Source organism: Tuber melanosporum (genome assembly GCF_000151645.1).
Source record: "Tuber melanosporum whole genome shotgun sequence assembly, scaffold_16, strain Mel28".
Lineage (NCBI taxonomy): Eukaryota > Fungi > Ascomycota > Pezizomycetes > Pezizales > Tuberaceae > Tuber > Tuber melanosporum.
Window position 1 is genome coordinate 461,233 of NW_003298819.1, and position 17,568 is coordinate 478,800.

Genomic DNA, 17,568 nt, shown 5'->3' on the forward strand with positions numbered 1-17,568 from the left:
GCGGCTATCAAAGAGCCCTTCTATTTTTTATCGTTGGGCTCTGTGAGCTAGCGGTAATTTCCGTGGTAATTCCTTGATCTACTAAATTTAGCAGACGTGATGCCATTACAATGGCCTGAGATATGTCTAGGACGGGAAGGACTTTCTTTTCCAGCTTTTGTCTCGTTCCTCAAGCTTGACCTTCTAGAGTCGCAATAATCTATAACGAGGGGATAACAGTATGATGCCGTATACTTGTATGATACCTGTTCGCAGATTACGGTCTTCACCGTATCATACCCACAACGAAACTGGGTGGGTGAATGGCCAAAGTACTCGTAGGGTAACAAAAAAAAAAAAGAATACTCGCTAATAATCCCTGTTGGTCGCCCAGTTTTCGTCGTGGGTCCGGCGAATTCTGTGATACTAGCCGGTATCAGGGTTCAGATAACTGGCCAACTCCAACCGGCACAAACCGCTGATAATCATAACCACACATTTGTGTGAATGGTACTCGAGTACAGGTTGCAGGCAAAAAGTTCCCGAGACATCAATTTACTCGAGTAGTGCTTGTCTGGGCGCTCAGATACGCACAGAAAATTAGCCATACACTACGGTATTTTTTCCAATCCCTGCGCTCAGGTATTTCTTGCCTGCTACCGTGCATGTACGAGTATCGAATCGGTGCAACCATGATGCTAGAAGAAAAGTGTAAGGTGCGAAGAAGTCCAACGTTTGAGGAAGATTCCATACCACACCCTGAACTGGTTGTGCAATCCAGATCGAATGTGCGAAGTGACGTGTAACCTGCCAAGACTCACGCCCGCAGCCAACTGGGCGCCAAAAACGCTCTGCAAGTTATGGTATCCCTTCCGAGTGGTGGATGCTTCAGGGCACCATTTATCATTTATTCTGATGAACCGCCACGGCTGATTCGTGCCTTCCCTCACCGCTCGGTTATGTCATCCCCCCAATAAATTATGCACTGCAATGTCCCCGCACAACCTTGGCTTGCTAACGCTCTCATCCAGGTCATATTTTTTTGGATTTCATAGGTTTCTGGTCCACTTCTCTCTCATTGGCCTATCTTGTTTATGTGAGCGTATGTAGACCCGGTTGTTTTCACAAACAGTAGGCAATTACGAGTGCTCGAGTACGTACTGTAGTCGAGTAGAGGAGGATGTCTTACGTGTGTGCACTGGGGTAGAGAGGCACACGAGTTTTTCTTCCTCAGTTTCATTCCTCCCCTTCCGTCATACGGGGTGACCAGATATTACATAGTGGCAATGATGAAGATGCTCTTGGGAAAGACGTGAGACACCGCCTAGCCTAGCCTTCTTTTACCACTAGAACGCGGTCGTCGTAGTTGGGAGGACCCCAGGGCTAGCGAAAGGTATGATTTAAGCCTTCACCATTGTTGATGTTGCGAGTGATAGTCTGTGAAAGGGGAGCGACGGGGTTGTTAATGAGTGATTTATCATGATTGTGATCTTAATTTTTCGAGAGCAGCGTTTAGGACTTGCTTTCTGTTCGCTAAATATTGCTGGTTGAGTGCCTCAACTTTCCCACCAAGGACTAAAGTGTTGGCGGGAGTGAGGAGCAATATTCCTCTGGCGACGGTGACGTTTTTCAGGACCATCTGCTAGAACCGTTAGTACGATTTTAAACCATGAAGGTAAAGGAATTTTATAGAAAGAACCTTGGCCCCCATTGGCATATCGACCTGAATCCCCTGCACACTCTGAAGCTCAATTCCATAAACCCCCCTCCCCCCGGCGTCCTCCATAAGCAGTTTATGAGGGCCAGTCCCTGCGACAACCACCTTAGGCCTACCAGCAACAGGCCCACCTTCCCCACCCTCATCCCCTTCCTCTTCAGGGACCAGTCTTATGACTTCTTTACCCTTCATGAATTCACCTCTCTCACCCATCTCAATCCGATCAATTTGGTTGATTTTGGAAATCCCGATATCTTCTATCCCCACAACCTGCACTGCGACAGGGCCAGGGAGGACAGTACTCTGAACATCCCCATCGGTAATATTTACCGGAAAACAGAGGTTTGCGTACGGTTGCAAAGACTCCGTAATATCGGAGGACAATATACGGAACTTGAGCCAGCCAAAGAGGGCAGGCCCGGTAGGGATCTGACGTTGAGAGGAGAGAGAGGTTAGCAGAGTTTGTAGGTACGTTGGACGGATATGGAGTGAGTGGTTTGTAGAGAAATGCTGAAGGATAGTGTCTATGGGTGGTAGTGGCATAGTCGGTAATGGTGGTGGTACTATTGTGAATCGCAGCGGGGGAAGGGTAATGTTGGTGACCGTGGAGGGCCAGAGGGGGGAAGGGGAAGAAAAGGGAGGATGGAAGGAGGAAAGAAAGAGAGGAAGAACTAAAAGGGATAACTAAAAGGGAGAAGGCCACGATAAACCCTATCTATACAGCAATCGCCATGCATTAGAGCCCCAGGGTTAGGGTACCGATTTCGCAATCGTTGCAATGATAACGTGACTTGGCGCTGGCGATAATTAGCTATCATAACATTGAACAAAATACGGTACTGTGCTTGAACTTCAATCATTAGACCCTCTTTTCTACGATAAGGTTCTATGCTTTCGACTCAGAGTACGGTAGTCAGTCGAACTCCTTAATCCTACCTCATGAATCTCTTTTATACGAGTTCCCTTCAGCTTACTACGGACTAATCCCAGCCAAAAATCCGCTCACTACACTAATCAATTTTCCTGAACAAGTCAACAATACATATTCCCCTTCGCAACCTACAATGCCATCGCTCTCACAAACATCGGCCATCGCCTTAACAGCAGCAATCCCAGCAGCAATCCCAATAATATACCAGTTCATCATGCCGCTATTCAGCAGTAACAAGCTACCCGTCGATGGCCGTGTATTTTCTTCCCCTTTTCCTCCTGTTGGGTGCGCAGCTTCAACTAACGGAAGACGTGATATAGCTCGTTGTGATAACCGGAGGATCTCAGGGGATGGGATTGTCCGTCGCAAAGCTACTAGCTTCGAAGGGTGCAAATGTAGCAATTATTGCGAGGAATAAGGAGAAATTGGATAGGGCTGTTGGTGAGATTCGGGTGCCGTCCCCCCTTTCTTTTAATTCTGCCTGATGGACTGGATTGCTGATAAGGTGTTAGGCATTGGCAGCAAGAGAAGAGCAAATATTTATCGCCGTGAGCGCAGATTTGACGAGTGCTGGTGAGGCTAGGAGGTCTTTGGAGGAGATTAGAACTTGGGGCGGTGTACCAGATATTGTTTGGACTTGTGCAGGTTTGATCCTATGATACTGCTCCTTTGAAACGAAAGGAGAAGACTAATGTAGTCGCGGTATGTAGGAGAGGCATTCCCGGGTTTCTTCAAAGACCAGGATGTACAATTACTTGAAAAGCAAGTCCAAACAAACTACCTATCTGTTCTCTGGACTGCGCACGTAATTCACTCCGTTCCCCTCCATCCACTCCCCCCCCTATCGACCGGACGGTGACTAAAACCTGCTCAGGCTGCCCTAAATATAATGACCCAGTCACCTCTTCCACCTCAGTCTCCAAAACGCCATCTAATCTTCACCTCCTCCGTGATGGCCTTCTACCCACTAGCCGGATACAACGCCTATACCCCTTCAAAGGCCGCAATCCGCTCCCTTGCCGACGGCCTCCGACAGGAATGCCACCTGTACAACATCGCTGTACATGCCTGCTTTCCCGGCACTATCTACTCCCCCGGCTTCGAAACAGAGCAGCTTACAAAGCCAGAGATCACCAAGATTCTCGAAGGTAACGACGAAGGACAGTCGCCAGACGAGGTTGCGAGACAGTGTGTTAGGAGGCTGGAGAAGGGACATGCTTTAGCTGTTAGTAGTTTTATGGGAGAGACACTAAGGGCGGCGAGTTGGGGAGCTAGCCCAAGGGGGAATTGGGTCTGGGATACAGTGTTTGCGTGGATTATTAATGTGGTTTGGTTGTTCATGGGACCGGTTATGGATTCAGAGGTGGTTAAGTATAGGAAGAAGAATGGGGATGAAACTTTTTACTCTGTTCCCCGGGGGGCTTGATGTAGGGGTGTTGAAATATTATGGTAGTATAGCTAGAGTGGTACATAGTATAGTTGGAGGGCGATAATATATTTTGGTGGTTGGTCAAAACGAATTGATACTCTACGTTTCGTATTGCTCAACAGACTGGGCTGTGTTGGGAGGCTAGGGCTTCAAGATGTCCGAAGAAGAAAAAAATGTAACCAAGTGACGGTATGATATTTCGTGTAGCACTTGATATTAGCATATGATACCCTCAATAAGGTAATCTAGATAACATCCAGGCATTCTATGCTCAGGCCAAAATATCGGCTTCACCAGCCGGGGTCGACCGGGTATCTGACAAGAAAAAAAAAAAACACCTGTATACATAGGACCAAATCACCCACCCAATTCCAAACTCCCCACCAGTTAACGCCTCTTTTTTGAAGGTCCCCCAGGACCGACTCTGTAAACCCCCCAAATATACCCTAACCTAACAACACCCAAATCCCAGGCCATACGGATGGAGTCCTGAACCAACCGCATCTTTGTCCCAGTAACTTCGTGCCACGTGATCGGAACCTCCACCACAGGAACACTCAGGTAGTCCGCCAGCAGCAAGATCTCGATATCGAAGATCCAACCTTCGGTGTGCATGAATGGGAATATGTTCTTGATCGCGGCTCTAGAGAAGAGTTTGAATCCGCATTGTGTGTCGTGGATATGTCTGATGCCGAAGGTCTTGAGGAGCGTATGGAATGAGTGCATGAGAAAGTTACGGATGAATGAGCGCTGATGATTGAAGGTTAGAGGGTTGCTCTCTACTTTTAACCGCGATTGAGCGGGATGAGAGGGTTTACCTTTACAACGGCATCTGTAGTGACCATGTGAGCTCTACTGCCAACCGCAATGCCGAAACCGTCGTCTTCTATGCAGCGTAGTTCTTGCCGCAGGGACATTACGTCGCTGAACTTACTAGCCCCATCAGCGTCCGCAAAAACAGCATATTCTCCACGAACATGTCGCATTCCATGGGTTACGGCGCCGCCTTTGCCACGGTTCTTCTCGAGCACGCATACTCGGATGTCTCCTTCCGTGAACTCTCCAAGGTGGATTCGCGAGCGGGCCCAGTTGAGGGCGACATCGGCAGTGGAGTCGGTGGAGCCATCGTCTACGACGAGGATTTCCCAACCGGTGGTGGCACCACGACTATTTGCGTTTCCATTGGGTTTCTCCTTATTCAGGCCGTATTCGTCATGGAGGAAGGTCACGGCTTCAGCCAGCATATCTGGCAATCGTTCTGATTCATTATAAGCGGGAACCACTACTGAGAGGGCAACCTCTGCTTTCCCACTCGAATACGTATCTGGTAAGGGAAGTGCTGATGTGGTTTTCCCGTCCTTTGTGATGGTCCGGTAAGTTCTTTCTGAGGATGTCTCGCGACGGGGAGTATGCGCGACAAGTAGGGTGAGAATATAAGACTATATGTATCCAGGAGCCCAATTAGCCTCCATAAGACACTACGCTGCTACTCTGGGGAGTAAATTAGATCATCTTACAGCTAAAATCCCCAACCCAAGGAACCCCAGAAATCCGCAGAGAACGACGGCGGCAGAAGCATTCTGCAAGCTGGATGCCAACAAACCGAAGGGTGTGTCTTCGCCCATTACGGGCGAATGGAGTATTCCAGGAACTCGGCTAGCAACGCCGTGGCTCGTGGTACAGGAAAGGGGGGGAAAAGAAGGGAAATAATCAAACAAAAAATGGCAGAATAAGGGAATGGATGTGGTCAGGAATGGAGGAAGTGTGGTGGTAGTGGAGGTGGATACGGTAAGGAGTTGTTGAGGCTCCGGGAAACGGAGGCTCACAAAATAGGGGAAGACTTTTAGAGCCTCACTGATAAATTTAGGTGGCGTCCAGATCTCGTGCGAAGCAAGGTTACCCGGCTTTGAGGTAGTTGTTTGGCGCTTTGAGGTAGTTGTTTGGCGGGCTCCTTAAGTGAAAATTATTATAGTACTTCAATCGTGTGAACAGCTGGTGCTTTATTTACGGAGAAAAGCTCTGGATATAGTACATATATATGAGTGTGTCTTTTTGTTTGAGGCATCGGGGTCAGTCAAGCTGGTCACTTACAGGAACAAGTAGTCAACACCGGGACACAAAGGGCCATCAAACCGTGGCTTCGCCAAAGCATGAAGTATCATACGGGCTATTGGGTAATAGGGCCGGTGAATATGTGATTATGATTCTAAGTTTAAGCTATCATACTCCCCATGGGATTTGACTTGGTTCCTGTCGGTGGATGAAAGTGCCAAATACCCGCACCTGAACGAGAAAGAGCGTACGGTAACAATACGGTATGCATTGGGCGCTGAAAGAGAGGCCATGTGGCATGGGTGCCAAACCTTCTTCTGCTCCAGCGCCGTTTGCCCTTGCATACCGGTAGACTACCGTAATATCTTCCCCACAATGGCCGGAATCTGTCAGTACTCGAGTAGTTACTACTGGTATCGCTGGCGATGCGGTATAGTACTGGCGCGGGGCCGTATGGGAACGTGGGGAACTCGACTCATAGGTTTCTCGGCACCGCATGCGGAGGATGGTTTTTCTTCTTCACTAGGTGAGAATTTTGGAATTGGCAGGCAGCCTTGTGGTACCGGTACTCGACTACCTGGATCTTCAGCAACAGCGAGAGCCCAGTACAATGGAATTGGGTATGGTATGCGTGCTGGCGTTTATATGCCGGTTCGGTGATATTATACCAGGATAATAAGTTTGTTTGAACTGGTACCGGTACATGTACTGTACTCGAGTATAGCAAGTGCGCACGTGCTAGTATGGATGAGGATACCCGTAGACATCTCTCACCCTCGACCCAAACATGTCAGTACGACGTGAGTGATGCAGGTACGATACGTTTTTCTCGTCCAGTTCCTTATTTCTGCCCTTGGAGGTGGCGGAATTAAAATCCAGCCGACCGGTTTCTCCTCCCCAGACCCTAGTAACCTTAGTATGTTCACACTGGTCGTAAACCATTGGCCTGCCCTGGGGACCTTTCGGGGTGTCACGGAAAAACAAATATCCGGCCGTTGGCTAGACAACGCCACTAAACAAACACCAACACCTTCCTCCCCCACCACTACCACCAAGCTGCCTCGACGACAGGTTCAAGTATCGCTACTGTAAGCATCTGATCTCTTTTTTCCGCCCCAGCAGCTTTTCGCGAGCTACTTTGAAGAAACAAAAATGGTCGGCCGGCTGCCACTGAGACTTGCTGCAACAATAAGTAAGTTCTTGTATTTTTTGCCCCCATGTTTTTTCGCGGTGAAGCTAATGGCTTTTTCACGGTTAGTATTCTTTTTTTCCTTTCTACTCTTCATTTCAGGATGGATTCTCCAGCAGAAATCTCTCTCAAATCTTCAAGCAGCCATGAGAAAACCGGTACCTACTCCATATGCGGCGACATCGTCGAAGCACAAGCCAAAACCACCTTTTCAATTAATTGATCAGGCTAATAATATCCCGGTGCTGAGGTCGAAAAAGAGCCTGAAAGCTGCACATTTCCAGTTCGTGCAGAGGAAGGAAAATGTGTGTCACAGTTTGATGGTGCTGGCGGAGCTGGCGAGGTTGGGGACTGAGGCGGACAAGATACTACTGTATCCGAAGAGCTGGATCGGGACTGAGGAGGGGACATGGAGTCGGCTACTGGAGGCCGCGGAGAAGAGGTTCAAGGTTAAAGTGAAAGCTATAGGTGGTTTGGATGGCGAGGCCCGTGAGTTTCCCCTCCCATTCTTCATATGATATCTGCGAAAAGAGGTAAATGGAATTGCATGCTGATGAAAAACAGTAGGTGACACAGGTCCCTCCCTCCTCCACGCCTTTGGGGAAACCAGGTATGACCGGATCCTCTACCTCGAGCCCCTAGGGCTTCCTCTACGCAACCTTGACCACCTCCTCTACGGCACCATCATCGCTCCAGTCGTTGGCACAAGGTCTTACTGGCTCCCCCGAGTGGTTCAGCAACTCGGCCCACTCTCTGGCCAAGTCTTTCTCCTAACACCTTCCACCCGCTTGTTCAATCAAGCCAAAAAGGCCCATTTAGAAAACCCGGAAGGCGATTCCGTATCTATCATAAACGACCTCTTCTCCTCCCATAGCTTGATACTCCCACAGCATCCCTACGCAACAAACGTCTTTGAATTCAGGGCAGCTGATCACAGAAAATACACCCTAAACGACTGGGACCCTGTAAAAGTCAGTGAGGAGAGTTACTACACCAGTTTCATGGACGAGAGCGCACCATTGCCCTGGTTCACCTGGCCACAGGAGGTCACGGATAAAGTCAGGCCAAAGATGCCTGACGACGCGATGGTCTGGAAGGCATTGTACGACCGCTGGGCGCGCGTCAGAATGAATGTTTGTGGGCTGGATCTTGAATATTTGAGGTAGAATAATGGCGCACATAAAAGTAGAAATGCTTGTCAAATTTGGACTGTCCTTTGTTTTTGTTTTTGCTCTTTTTTGCGCATCGCAATCGTTTGAGCGTGCATCGTACCGTACCGGTAGGCAATAGTTATTGGATGGCGTTGTTTGCGAGGTCGATGAGGGTTTCTTTCGGGTTCGGGGGAGTTTTTTTTTCTTTTTTCCGAATTATTCTGCGTTTCGGAGATTTGGTTTGTGTATGAAACTATGATTTAATGTTTACTGCCGTATCATCATCGGGTAATGACAGAGCCTTCCCGTGGTTTACTCGCTCATGCGGCAGTTCTTGATGCTGTCCAGTCCGTGTCAATAATTCTTTATAGTGCCTGCGGCTCGTCTGGAAGGAAATGTCTAGGAACCAAACACTTTGCTACCGTATTTCGCCCTACCCCTCCCTCGGCCACGTGCCTTCCCTCCTTGTTGCTATAGGTGGAAGGCTGGTTGGTGGTAAAGTGGGGCTATGTAGGCGGGTAATGACTACATGGGCTCTCTCCATTTATTATTATGATATAAGAAGTATCATATCTTGCGTGAAGATAGGTCACTGGGCTTATACCCCTAAGGGAATGGTGTCCGCCTTGGCCAACTTGGAGATTTCCTTTTACTCGAGTACTCGTAAGTAGCCCGAACAGAGGACTCCGGAAAAGGTCTACTTGGAGAAGATGAGGGAATCCTGGAAGAGGATGGCGATAGCGAAGCTATTGACTGCGTTTTTGGCCCACTACGGGTTTAATGTTTGTTGATCGCGGGTGTCGAGTGAAGAAGTTATTGGTATGTAAGGGGATTGATGATGATGTTCAAACCTTGATATGATCTCTTTTCACGTTTCTCATTTATTATTCGAGATGATATAATATATATTATATAACAGTAATATGATATTTATTTTGTTAGCACTAGTAGAATGTGCCTCGCGACGGTGTGGAACGTTTCTCCTGCAATTGTACTAAACAAAGCGCGAAGGTACCGGGCACTAAAACCTAATTTTCATTCTTCCTAGCCTGGGCGCCGCCCGTTTCACCTAACTAAAGGTATCTCGAGTACGGTAACGGTAGTCTTCTTTCTTTCTGGGACACCCAAGATAACGTTGTATGATCATCATGTAATATCGCTCGAATAATCGACTGCCGGGTTCTGGGGAGCTTAGCAGGCGCTGGGGGTAATCATCCTCCTCTCATTGCGAGTTCTGTGGGCCCAGACACGATACCAGAGTCCTGCGGTTCCCAGGCACCAATTTTTTTTTTTTTTTTCAGGTCAGCAGGTGGTGCTGCCGTTAGAGGTATTCCGTACTCGAATACTCTGCTGGCTGTGAGGTGGGAGGAGGTTACGGTATGCTGTTTCGAGTATGCTCCTATTTTTGGTATATTATATTAAGGCTGCAGGGGAAGTGGGTGGCGGGCACGTGAGGGGATGAGGAGGAGGAGTGTGAATGGGTTGGTGCCGGGGAGAATGTACTCGAGTACTCGAGTACGCTCAGACATTCCCTAAAACATCAAAGGCATCATTGACAAAATAATGTTCTTAGCGGTTGACTTGATCGTGGGTGAGGCTAGATCTCTGAGAGTGAGGGGAATTTGGTTGCTTTTTAGTCGACTGACCAAGCCCCCCTCCGCGACAGATCCGGGTGGGTAATAAAAGTACTCGTACATGCTCTCAGGGCCGGCCCAGTTCCAATCCCCGACCCCGCGGAGACAGGCGGATACAGAGGAAGTTGAGCCTACTCGTACACTAGCCGGCGAGAAGGCGCCTGTGTAACTGAATTAGGTGTTGTGTTAATGCTACCGTGGAGGGTTGTAAATGCTATTATGTGTATGAGGTGCCTGTAGTGCACGAGCTTTAGAGGTTTTTCTTGGGTATGGGTATGTACTCGAGTATGATACTCGAGTAGACGTTGTGGGTGGGCTCGAGATGCTACCGCAGGAACTGGGGATCTCGTAGGGACGCCGGAGTTGCCTCTCCCAGTAAGGTCCGTTATATTTTCCTTTTTATTTGTCTGGGCTAAAGGAGAATCTTTTCGCTATGCTTTCTCCCCTTATTCCAAAGAGGGAAATTCTGGACGTCCTATGATACAGCAGCGTCATTCCCAGTTATTTTAGAGCTTAAGTTACGTCATCGCTTCGTAAAGCCCATCAGAAAGAACGGAATATCTTTGCGTCTGGCAGCCAAGACGTCGCCATACTCCTTCCGACTCCGAGTACGCTATCCGGGCTGCAAGATTTGCTTGGTATGTATTTCTCTGTACTCGTACAGGCGATTTTTGTAGCCATGGGGAAATAACCTGCGGTAGTTTCTAGCGCTCGACCATGTAATAACCTGATGAAGGATGGTGTGTTGGGAAGCGCTAGGCGGGGAATGGCTGTCGAACCCCCCAAGACCTGGGGGCGTAGTGTTGCGGCATACCGGCGGAGAGGAAGAGTACGTATAACTTACTGTAGAAGGTGACGTTCGTGTCTGCCGGAACTTGAGGGGAAAAGGACGAATGGCGCACCAGTATAGACCTCGGGTGTTTTTATTTTCGCAGCTACCGTGTTTCGGGACCTGGTGCTTGTAGTGTGGTATTTGCCGTTGGGGTGGTGACAATGCAGTGTTGCCGTCACTCATTGTTTGTGGCATGGCACGGTCGCTAGGTCGGGATTGTTCCCGTTGTTAGCTAGTGGCATTAGCGGATATTGGTTAAATTGGGGACTTGCCTTTTTGAGTCCTGTGTCCTCGTCTCGCGATACCGCTTGTATGGAAGTAATTAACGTTCCACTGGCGTCCTTGTAGGTGACTTGGTGTGAAGAAAGGGGGAAGGGAGAGGGGGAGAACAGAGCATCTGTCATTGCAGTACTCGTATGACCACAAATGAGTTATGCCAGAAGAGTATTGGTACGGAAATTTGTGATGGAGGGGTTGAGGGGTTTGTTCGTGTTGGTGATGTGAAGAAAAAAGGGACAATTGTCATTTCTGCTAGAGAATGGGTGCCGATCAGCGGGAAGCCGAATTTAGAGGTTAATGTAACGGGGGGGGGGGTACCGAAAAAGGGATTCAAGAAACTTGTTGATTACCACTAAAAAAATTTCAGGACCCTATTCGATCGGGCAGGGTACTTCCTGCCATGCCTTCTTTAAAATGGAATAGTTCTTCCTGTCGTATGCTTGGGTATTGCCTTTCAGCATCCCCTTGGGAAGTATTATGTCAGCCTTTGCCTATGAAAACTTGAATGATATTGCTTCCGGTGGGGTACTCTACCAAAAAATTCTTAGATTTACCCCCGATCCATGGTATCCCCCTCAAGCTTTCCGACTAAAATAACGCCTACGCCATCGTAGCATCAAGACAGTTGCGACACCTCTGGCGCTTCTTCTAGCCCAGGGTCTCGCCCATCAGTGAGCCATTGTATATAAACCCTGACTCCCCCAATAAAGGCCTCCACTTGAGATTAACCAAGTCGGAAAACAAAAACCATCGAACATGACATTACGGCGGATAATATTTTGCATAGTCCTTGTGGCTGTTGTCGCTGTCTGGGCCCTTCCCGCTCGGCAGCTCGAAGAAACCCGGCCTGTGCACGTGTGGCCTGGAGCTGAGGATTTGATGCCCAGATATTTCAAACGACAAAGTAAGATCTTCTGCAATTCCTGCTGAGTCGGAAACTAGCCTGATTGACGTTGGATAGCTCAACCGAAGCCTCCTCCACAGTTAGATCCGGCCTTGACGAAGACGAAGAATGGCGAGCTATGGCAACCCCTAAGGGTCGGCGAGAAGCCGAAGACGGCAGATCCGTTACAGCGAGTGAGGCAAAATGACGTGAATGAATATATCAATTAGGGGGCTCGGGGTGATGGATCTTGGAGGATCTGTTATAGGGGGCCAGAACTCCTTTCGTTGCGGGGTCGCTGTTTCTTTTAGCCTTCTAGTGTATGACACATGTACATTGGGAGGAAAGTGGAAAAGGGGAATTATGGTTCTCATGTTACGATTCCGGGAACTCTTGCGCTTGGTCAACTCAGGAAATCGACGTGCATCCCGCTGGGACAAGTTCCTAGCTCTTTAGTGCGATGTAGTCTCGGTTTGCATTTGAAAACGCCGATATTGCACACGCGGATAGAACTCACAACTAAAAATTTACCCTCGCAAACGCCAAAGATTTCTTTGCTGTCATTTTTATTTCATCGTTAGCTATATTTCAGCATCTCTCCGCTTTTTTATCTTTGCAAGTTTCCTCTCCTCCTTCATCCTCTTTCGGGCGGCATTCTTGCTCTCTCCTTGTTTTTCCTCAGCATCTAGCCATGCCTGGTACGCCGTCTCACTAACGTCATCGAGGATAAATTTGCCCAAGGCACTGGCTCTGTACCGTTGCACTAGCCAGTATGCTGTAGCGTCAAAGTCGGGGGTTCCCCCCTTCAAAAGTCTTCCCGTTGCCTTGGCTGTTGCGGTCAGAAGCTCCACTATGTCGTTTGTGGGAGGACAGTATCCGGAATACAACGAGGGGTCTCGGAGGTTGAGATGGAATAGGAGGTAATCGGCCAAGGCTGTAGGATTCAGGAGGGAGTCTTTGACACAGCCTACCAGTGCTAGAGATAACATCGTTTGTGGATTCGGCATGTATGGCACAAAAACACCTACATCCATTTGGAGAATATTAATATGAAAGATAAAGAAAGAGGGGATGGGGAGGAGGCCGACCAGGTGAGTCTATTAGATAGATCAATGGATCATCCGATATCTTTATTGTCATCGAGATCTTCCTGGTTACTCCAGGCTGACCACCTGTTATGGCGGCTTTCTTTGAGTTCCCTGTGCCCACTCGGCGCATGGCATTTATCAGAGTGGATTTGCCCACATTTGGCATTCCGACTACGAGCATTCTTGAACCAATCGTGTTGTCAGCTGCTGTTGCTGTACCTACTCGAGTATATTCCATGAGCTTTTTACTTTTCCACTTCATGATGCGGCCTGCTACTCGAGTACATTTACCCTTGCATGGGGAAGAGCCGGGAATAAAGAGGGGAGGCTACCTTTGGCGTAGTCAATGATCTTCTGAACGTCCTTACGATCTTTGCTGTCCGAAAAAATAATCTCGTGGGGTCTATGCCATTTCCTAATGGTCTCCTGTGCCTAAGTATTAATGCCGCAGTCAGCCTTACGAACCCTAGCCCTCTAGGATCAGTAGCACGAAGGGCATCTATCTACGAGTACTTGAGAGGTGCATGGAGCAAGCAAGATGGATATAGTAAGTGGGGTTGATATATATCATATCGCCCGCTACCACGGTCAATAACCCTCCGATCCACCCAATTTTTGGGAGGATGGGGCATTGAGAACCAAGACATGCATATGTTGGCAGGGAATAGGGCCACGGTTGGGGGTAGCGGTGAGGGGAAACTTTTTGCAAACCTTCAGGTCCAACTCCTCAGCCGCCAAGTCTCTTTTGGTATAGACTATCAACCTTTCCTTCTCCTGCAAGGCTTCTTCGAACATTGGATTGCGGGATGATAGCGGAACCCGGTAATCCCGACACTCAATGATCAAATCCACTGAAGATACAAGCTGCTTCATTCTATCCAGCCCTGCACGGTGATGACCAAGAAAATATGACGTGATGAGGTTTGAGGGATAAGGGAACTCTCTTCGAGGGACAAAAGAAGAGTCCTGTGTGCTCGGTAGCCCGGGGCCCCGCGCGAGCTTTGTCAGAATAGACAGGGGCCTAGCATGCATACGCACGCTGATACCGAGTGATTGATGTGGATACAGATAACACCTTGCAGGAGGCATCATACTTCGAGCAGGGAGGAGGTTCATTCTGCCGGTATAGTGAAGAATGCAATAAAATGCCTCCTCCACGAAAGGGACTGTGAATAGGTAAATATTGCGAAAAACCTGCTTACTGCAGGGTCTTGTATGGACCGGTTGCCGAAAGTTTTGTAGAGCTCGGGCCAAGAATATCTTGATGTCGCTAATGTGCCAAGCCCAGGATAATAAATTAGATTGGACCAAGCCCTAGCCGGGGACCTATTCTCAGCGGGAGATTAGATCAAGATACGGTGGGGCCCAACAGAAAATTTTGAAGAGCGAGTCGCTGCGGCTCAGAGACACGGGCAGAGCGTCTGGACTTGCTGTTTTCTCCCGGTCCTTTTTCGGGGCGCTGTTACCGGTATTGGGATTTAAGCCCTCAATTGAGTCGGGTAGTACCGGTGGTCCAGGGTGTAGAGTACACAAATGCCAGAGAAAGTGGATCGAGAGGAATTCTGGTCTTGCTCTTTGTCGTAAGTACTATTTTCCACAATGATCCAGCAGGAACCACCAAAAGTTTGCAGTCGCAGTCGTTGTCTGCCTTGCGCCAAGATATGTGTGATCCAAGGAGGGTAAGGATCTGACGGGAAATGCTCCGTCGCTTGCAGGGCGCGAGGGTGGCTCTCTAGAAAAAGGATTTTTTTTTTTATGCCTTCAATTGTTCCACTACAATGAATGTCCCCTACGGATTGTATATAAGGTATTCGTTCCTGTTAGATCTTGTATCTCTAGCTCGGAGCCTTCTTTTGGGCGCTCCTAAAGTTCGCAAAAACTTGAGAATCTTTAGTATTTGCTTTTAACAGTCGTTGCTTTTTCTTGGTATCCCGGTATCCAGGATTGTGGCGACCAAGGAGAGGAATTGCACGAAGACACAGGGAAGGTGTTCCTGCTTCTGTTACACGGTGAGAAATAGCGGAAGAGAAAACTAGGTTTTTTTTTACGGTACGTGTATAGAAGGGCTGTGCAGCAAGCACTCGGTGCTATAAAACCAACATTTCAACTTAGAAAGTCAATATGGCTGTGCTCCCAAACCCCTGATACTCAAGCCTCAATTCAAGATTGAGACTGCGAATACGGTAATCAAGCTGATCAGGTATGTATGGCACTGGGAACCAGGGCACCAGCAAATCCTCTCCTCTCTGATCTCGAGCCGCCATATATGGTGGCAGGGATCATATTTTCAAGTTCCTACTGACCTCTGAGGGCGTAGCCTTACATCTTAGCTACATGTCGAACAGCACTTGTTCAAGCAAAACTTTACTAGACACACCTCCTAACGAACAGCATATGGATACCTCTTCAGGTTCCACCGCACCGAGTACCGGTCCGGAAACTATCCCTGCCGACCCCGAAAAGGCGCTTCATTCGCGACAGGATGCGATCTCGAGGCGACAAAAATCTGAATCGAACAAATTTCACTTCCTTCGACCAACAGTTCATGGGGTGGCAGCATTATTTCGGGGCAATGGAGCCCTGGCCCCGTTTCGGCTTCTCAAGTCAGATTTCAATGGCAGGGCGAAGATATATCACATGGATTGGGGTTTCAACCAATTGATTCTTGCGTCGGCTGTATACGTCTTTTTTACAAATTTATTACCTGGGATCACGTTTGCCAGTGATCTCTATGTGCTGACTGGGAGGAACTATGGGGCTATAGAGGTTGTGTTTTCGACAGGGCTTTGTGGAATTATATTTGCATTGTGTGTGACATTGTGTGTTATACTCAAGTGACCCGAGCTGATTTGGGACATCTAGATTTTCGGGGCAGCCCCTCACCATTTTGGGCGTTACCGGGCCCTTCTGTATTCTCTCTGAACGTATTTACGCCTTATGTCATGAGGACTTCCATGTAAGTCATGTGACCTACTAAATCTGGCGGGCTGAAGCCCGTCGTGGGTCTGGTTGCCATGGCCGTATTTTATTAATTGGAGGTAATAATATTATAGATACCCTATTTGCCGTTTATGGCTTGGGCATGCATTCATTCTGCTTGGATGCATTGGCTGTTGGCAATATTCAATGCACATGACTGGACAATGGAATATGTTACTACGTTTTCAACCGAGATCTTTTCGTTACTCAATTCTGTTATCTATTTTCATAAGGCGTGAGTAACTTCCACATCCATCCCCGTGCTTCGGTCATCGACTAACCCTCTCTAGAGTGCAAGAACTAGAGAGGTCACATGCGAATACCTCATTTGCCTCGTTTCTATATTCCATCATTGGATGTGTTGGAACGTTTTTGGTCGCAGTGACCTTAAGCACGGCGAATAGCTGGGCTCCACTCTTCCACAAATATGTTAGGATGGGACTGGCAGAGTATGCTGCCGCAATATCAATTGTCATATTTATCGCCATGCCTCATATTGGAGAATTGAATAGCCTGGATCAGCAAAGGCTCCCCGTGTCCAGTCAGTCGCTCTCCAAGCCCTCCACCTATTATCACTCGCTCTTTACTCAACAACTTGCTTAGCTTCCTTCCGTCCGACTTCCCCCGAAAGGACTCGTTTCATTGTCGAATTCTGGACCCTACCCGCGAGCTGGATATTTGCTGCTATACTGCCTGGCCTGATCATAACCACCCTTTTCTTCTTCGATGTTGAGGTTTCCACTATCTGTGCAACGCTCTCTCGATATAACATAAGGAAGCCAGGCGGATATGCTTGGGACGTAGCACTTTTGGGCACAACAACAGCGCTGTGTGGTATTCTCGGGATTCCACCAGCTAATGGTCTTCTTCCACAGGCACCTCTCCATTCCGAAAGTCTGCTCCATAGCGAAGAAGTGAAAGTGAATGGAGAGACCAAAACTATCCAGACAGTGTATGAGCAGCGATGGAGTCATCTTTTGCACGCAATCGGGATCATGTTATTTGTGAGCCCGCCGTTCATGCATGTTCTCGGACTTACGCCTACGAGTGTCCTCGCGGGGCTGTTTTTGTACATGGGTGAACAGAGTCTCAGCGTTAACCCGATCTTGTTCCGGTTCTTCCATATGTTGACGTGTGTTAGTCCTCCTCGTTTGCAGTTGTCAAAAAGGCTAATATAGGCCTTTTAGGCCATCGAGTGAGCTCCCCCAATTGCCAGACGGGATCAGAGGCTATCGAGGGATACACATGTACACCCTTCTTCAAATCGTGATTACAGCAGGAATCTTCGCTGTCACGTTTACTCCTGGCGCCCCGGTGTTCCCGGTGATTATAGTCCTCCTTGTCCCGATCCGATTAAACTTGATGAACAAATGGTGGAGTAGAGAAACTTTAAAACGTAGGCTATATAGTCCCCATGAAGAATAA

At 48.3% G+C, this 17,568-nt stretch overlaps 5 protein-coding genes; 2 read left to right on the top strand and 3 right to left on the bottom strand.

Moving 5' to 3' along the window:
* Positions 1–598: 598 nt before the first annotated feature.
* GSTUM_00004892001 (uncharacterized protein) lies at positions 599–2,295 on the bottom strand. XM_002836737.2 has 3 exons: positions 1,679–2,295; positions 1,141–1,618; positions 599–1,062 (listed from the first exon to the last, which is right to left on the bottom strand). The coding sequence occupies exons 1-2, from the start codon at positions 1,907–1,909 to the stop codon at positions 1,457–1,459; spliced, it is 393 nt and encodes a 130-aa protein (XP_002836783.1). The 5' UTR covers positions 1,910–2,295; the 3' UTR covers positions 599–1,062; positions 1,141–1,456.
* Positions 2,296–2,841: 546 nt separating this feature from the next.
* On the top strand, positions 2,842–4,053 carry GSTUM_00004893001 (uncharacterized protein; the record flags this gene model as incomplete). The annotated part of the gene is made up of 5 exons (XM_002836738.1): positions 2,842–2,883; positions 2,948–3,079; positions 3,140–3,272; positions 3,338–3,432; positions 3,502–4,053. 5 exons carry the CDS (start codon positions 2,842–2,844, stop codon positions 4,051–4,053), a joined length of 954 nt encoding a protein of 317 aa, XP_002836784.1.
* Positions 4,054–4,443: 390 nt separating this feature from the next.
* Positions 4,444–5,837, bottom strand: GSTUM_00004894001 (uncharacterized protein; the record flags this gene model as incomplete). XM_002836739.2 has 3 exons in its annotated part: positions 5,574–5,837; positions 4,875–5,495; positions 4,444–4,806 (listed from the first exon to the last, which is right to left on the bottom strand). Exons 1-3 carry the CDS (start codon positions 5,679–5,681, stop codon positions 4,444–4,446), a joined length of 1,092 nt encoding a protein of 363 aa, XP_002836785.1. The 5' UTR covers positions 5,682–5,837.
* Positions 5,838–12,657: 6,820 nt separating this feature from the next.
* Positions 12,658–14,196, bottom strand: GSTUM_00004895001 (uncharacterized protein; the record flags this gene model as incomplete). Its single annotated transcript, XM_002836740.1, has 3 exons — positions 12,658–13,100; positions 13,165–13,386; positions 13,773–14,196. The coding sequence occupies 3 exons, from the start codon at positions 14,194–14,196 to the stop codon at positions 12,658–12,660; spliced, it is 1,089 nt and encodes a 362-aa protein (XP_002836786.1).
* Positions 14,197–15,558: 1,362 nt separating this feature from the next.
* Positions 15,559–17,568, top strand: GSTUM_00004896001 (uncharacterized protein; the record flags this gene model as incomplete). The annotated part of the gene is made up of 6 exons (XM_002836741.1): positions 15,559–15,971; positions 16,027–16,120; positions 16,218–16,378; positions 16,434–16,684; positions 16,747–17,275; positions 17,331–17,568. 6 exons carry the CDS (start codon positions 15,559–15,561, stop codon positions 17,566–17,568), a joined length of 1,686 nt encoding a protein of 561 aa, XP_002836787.1.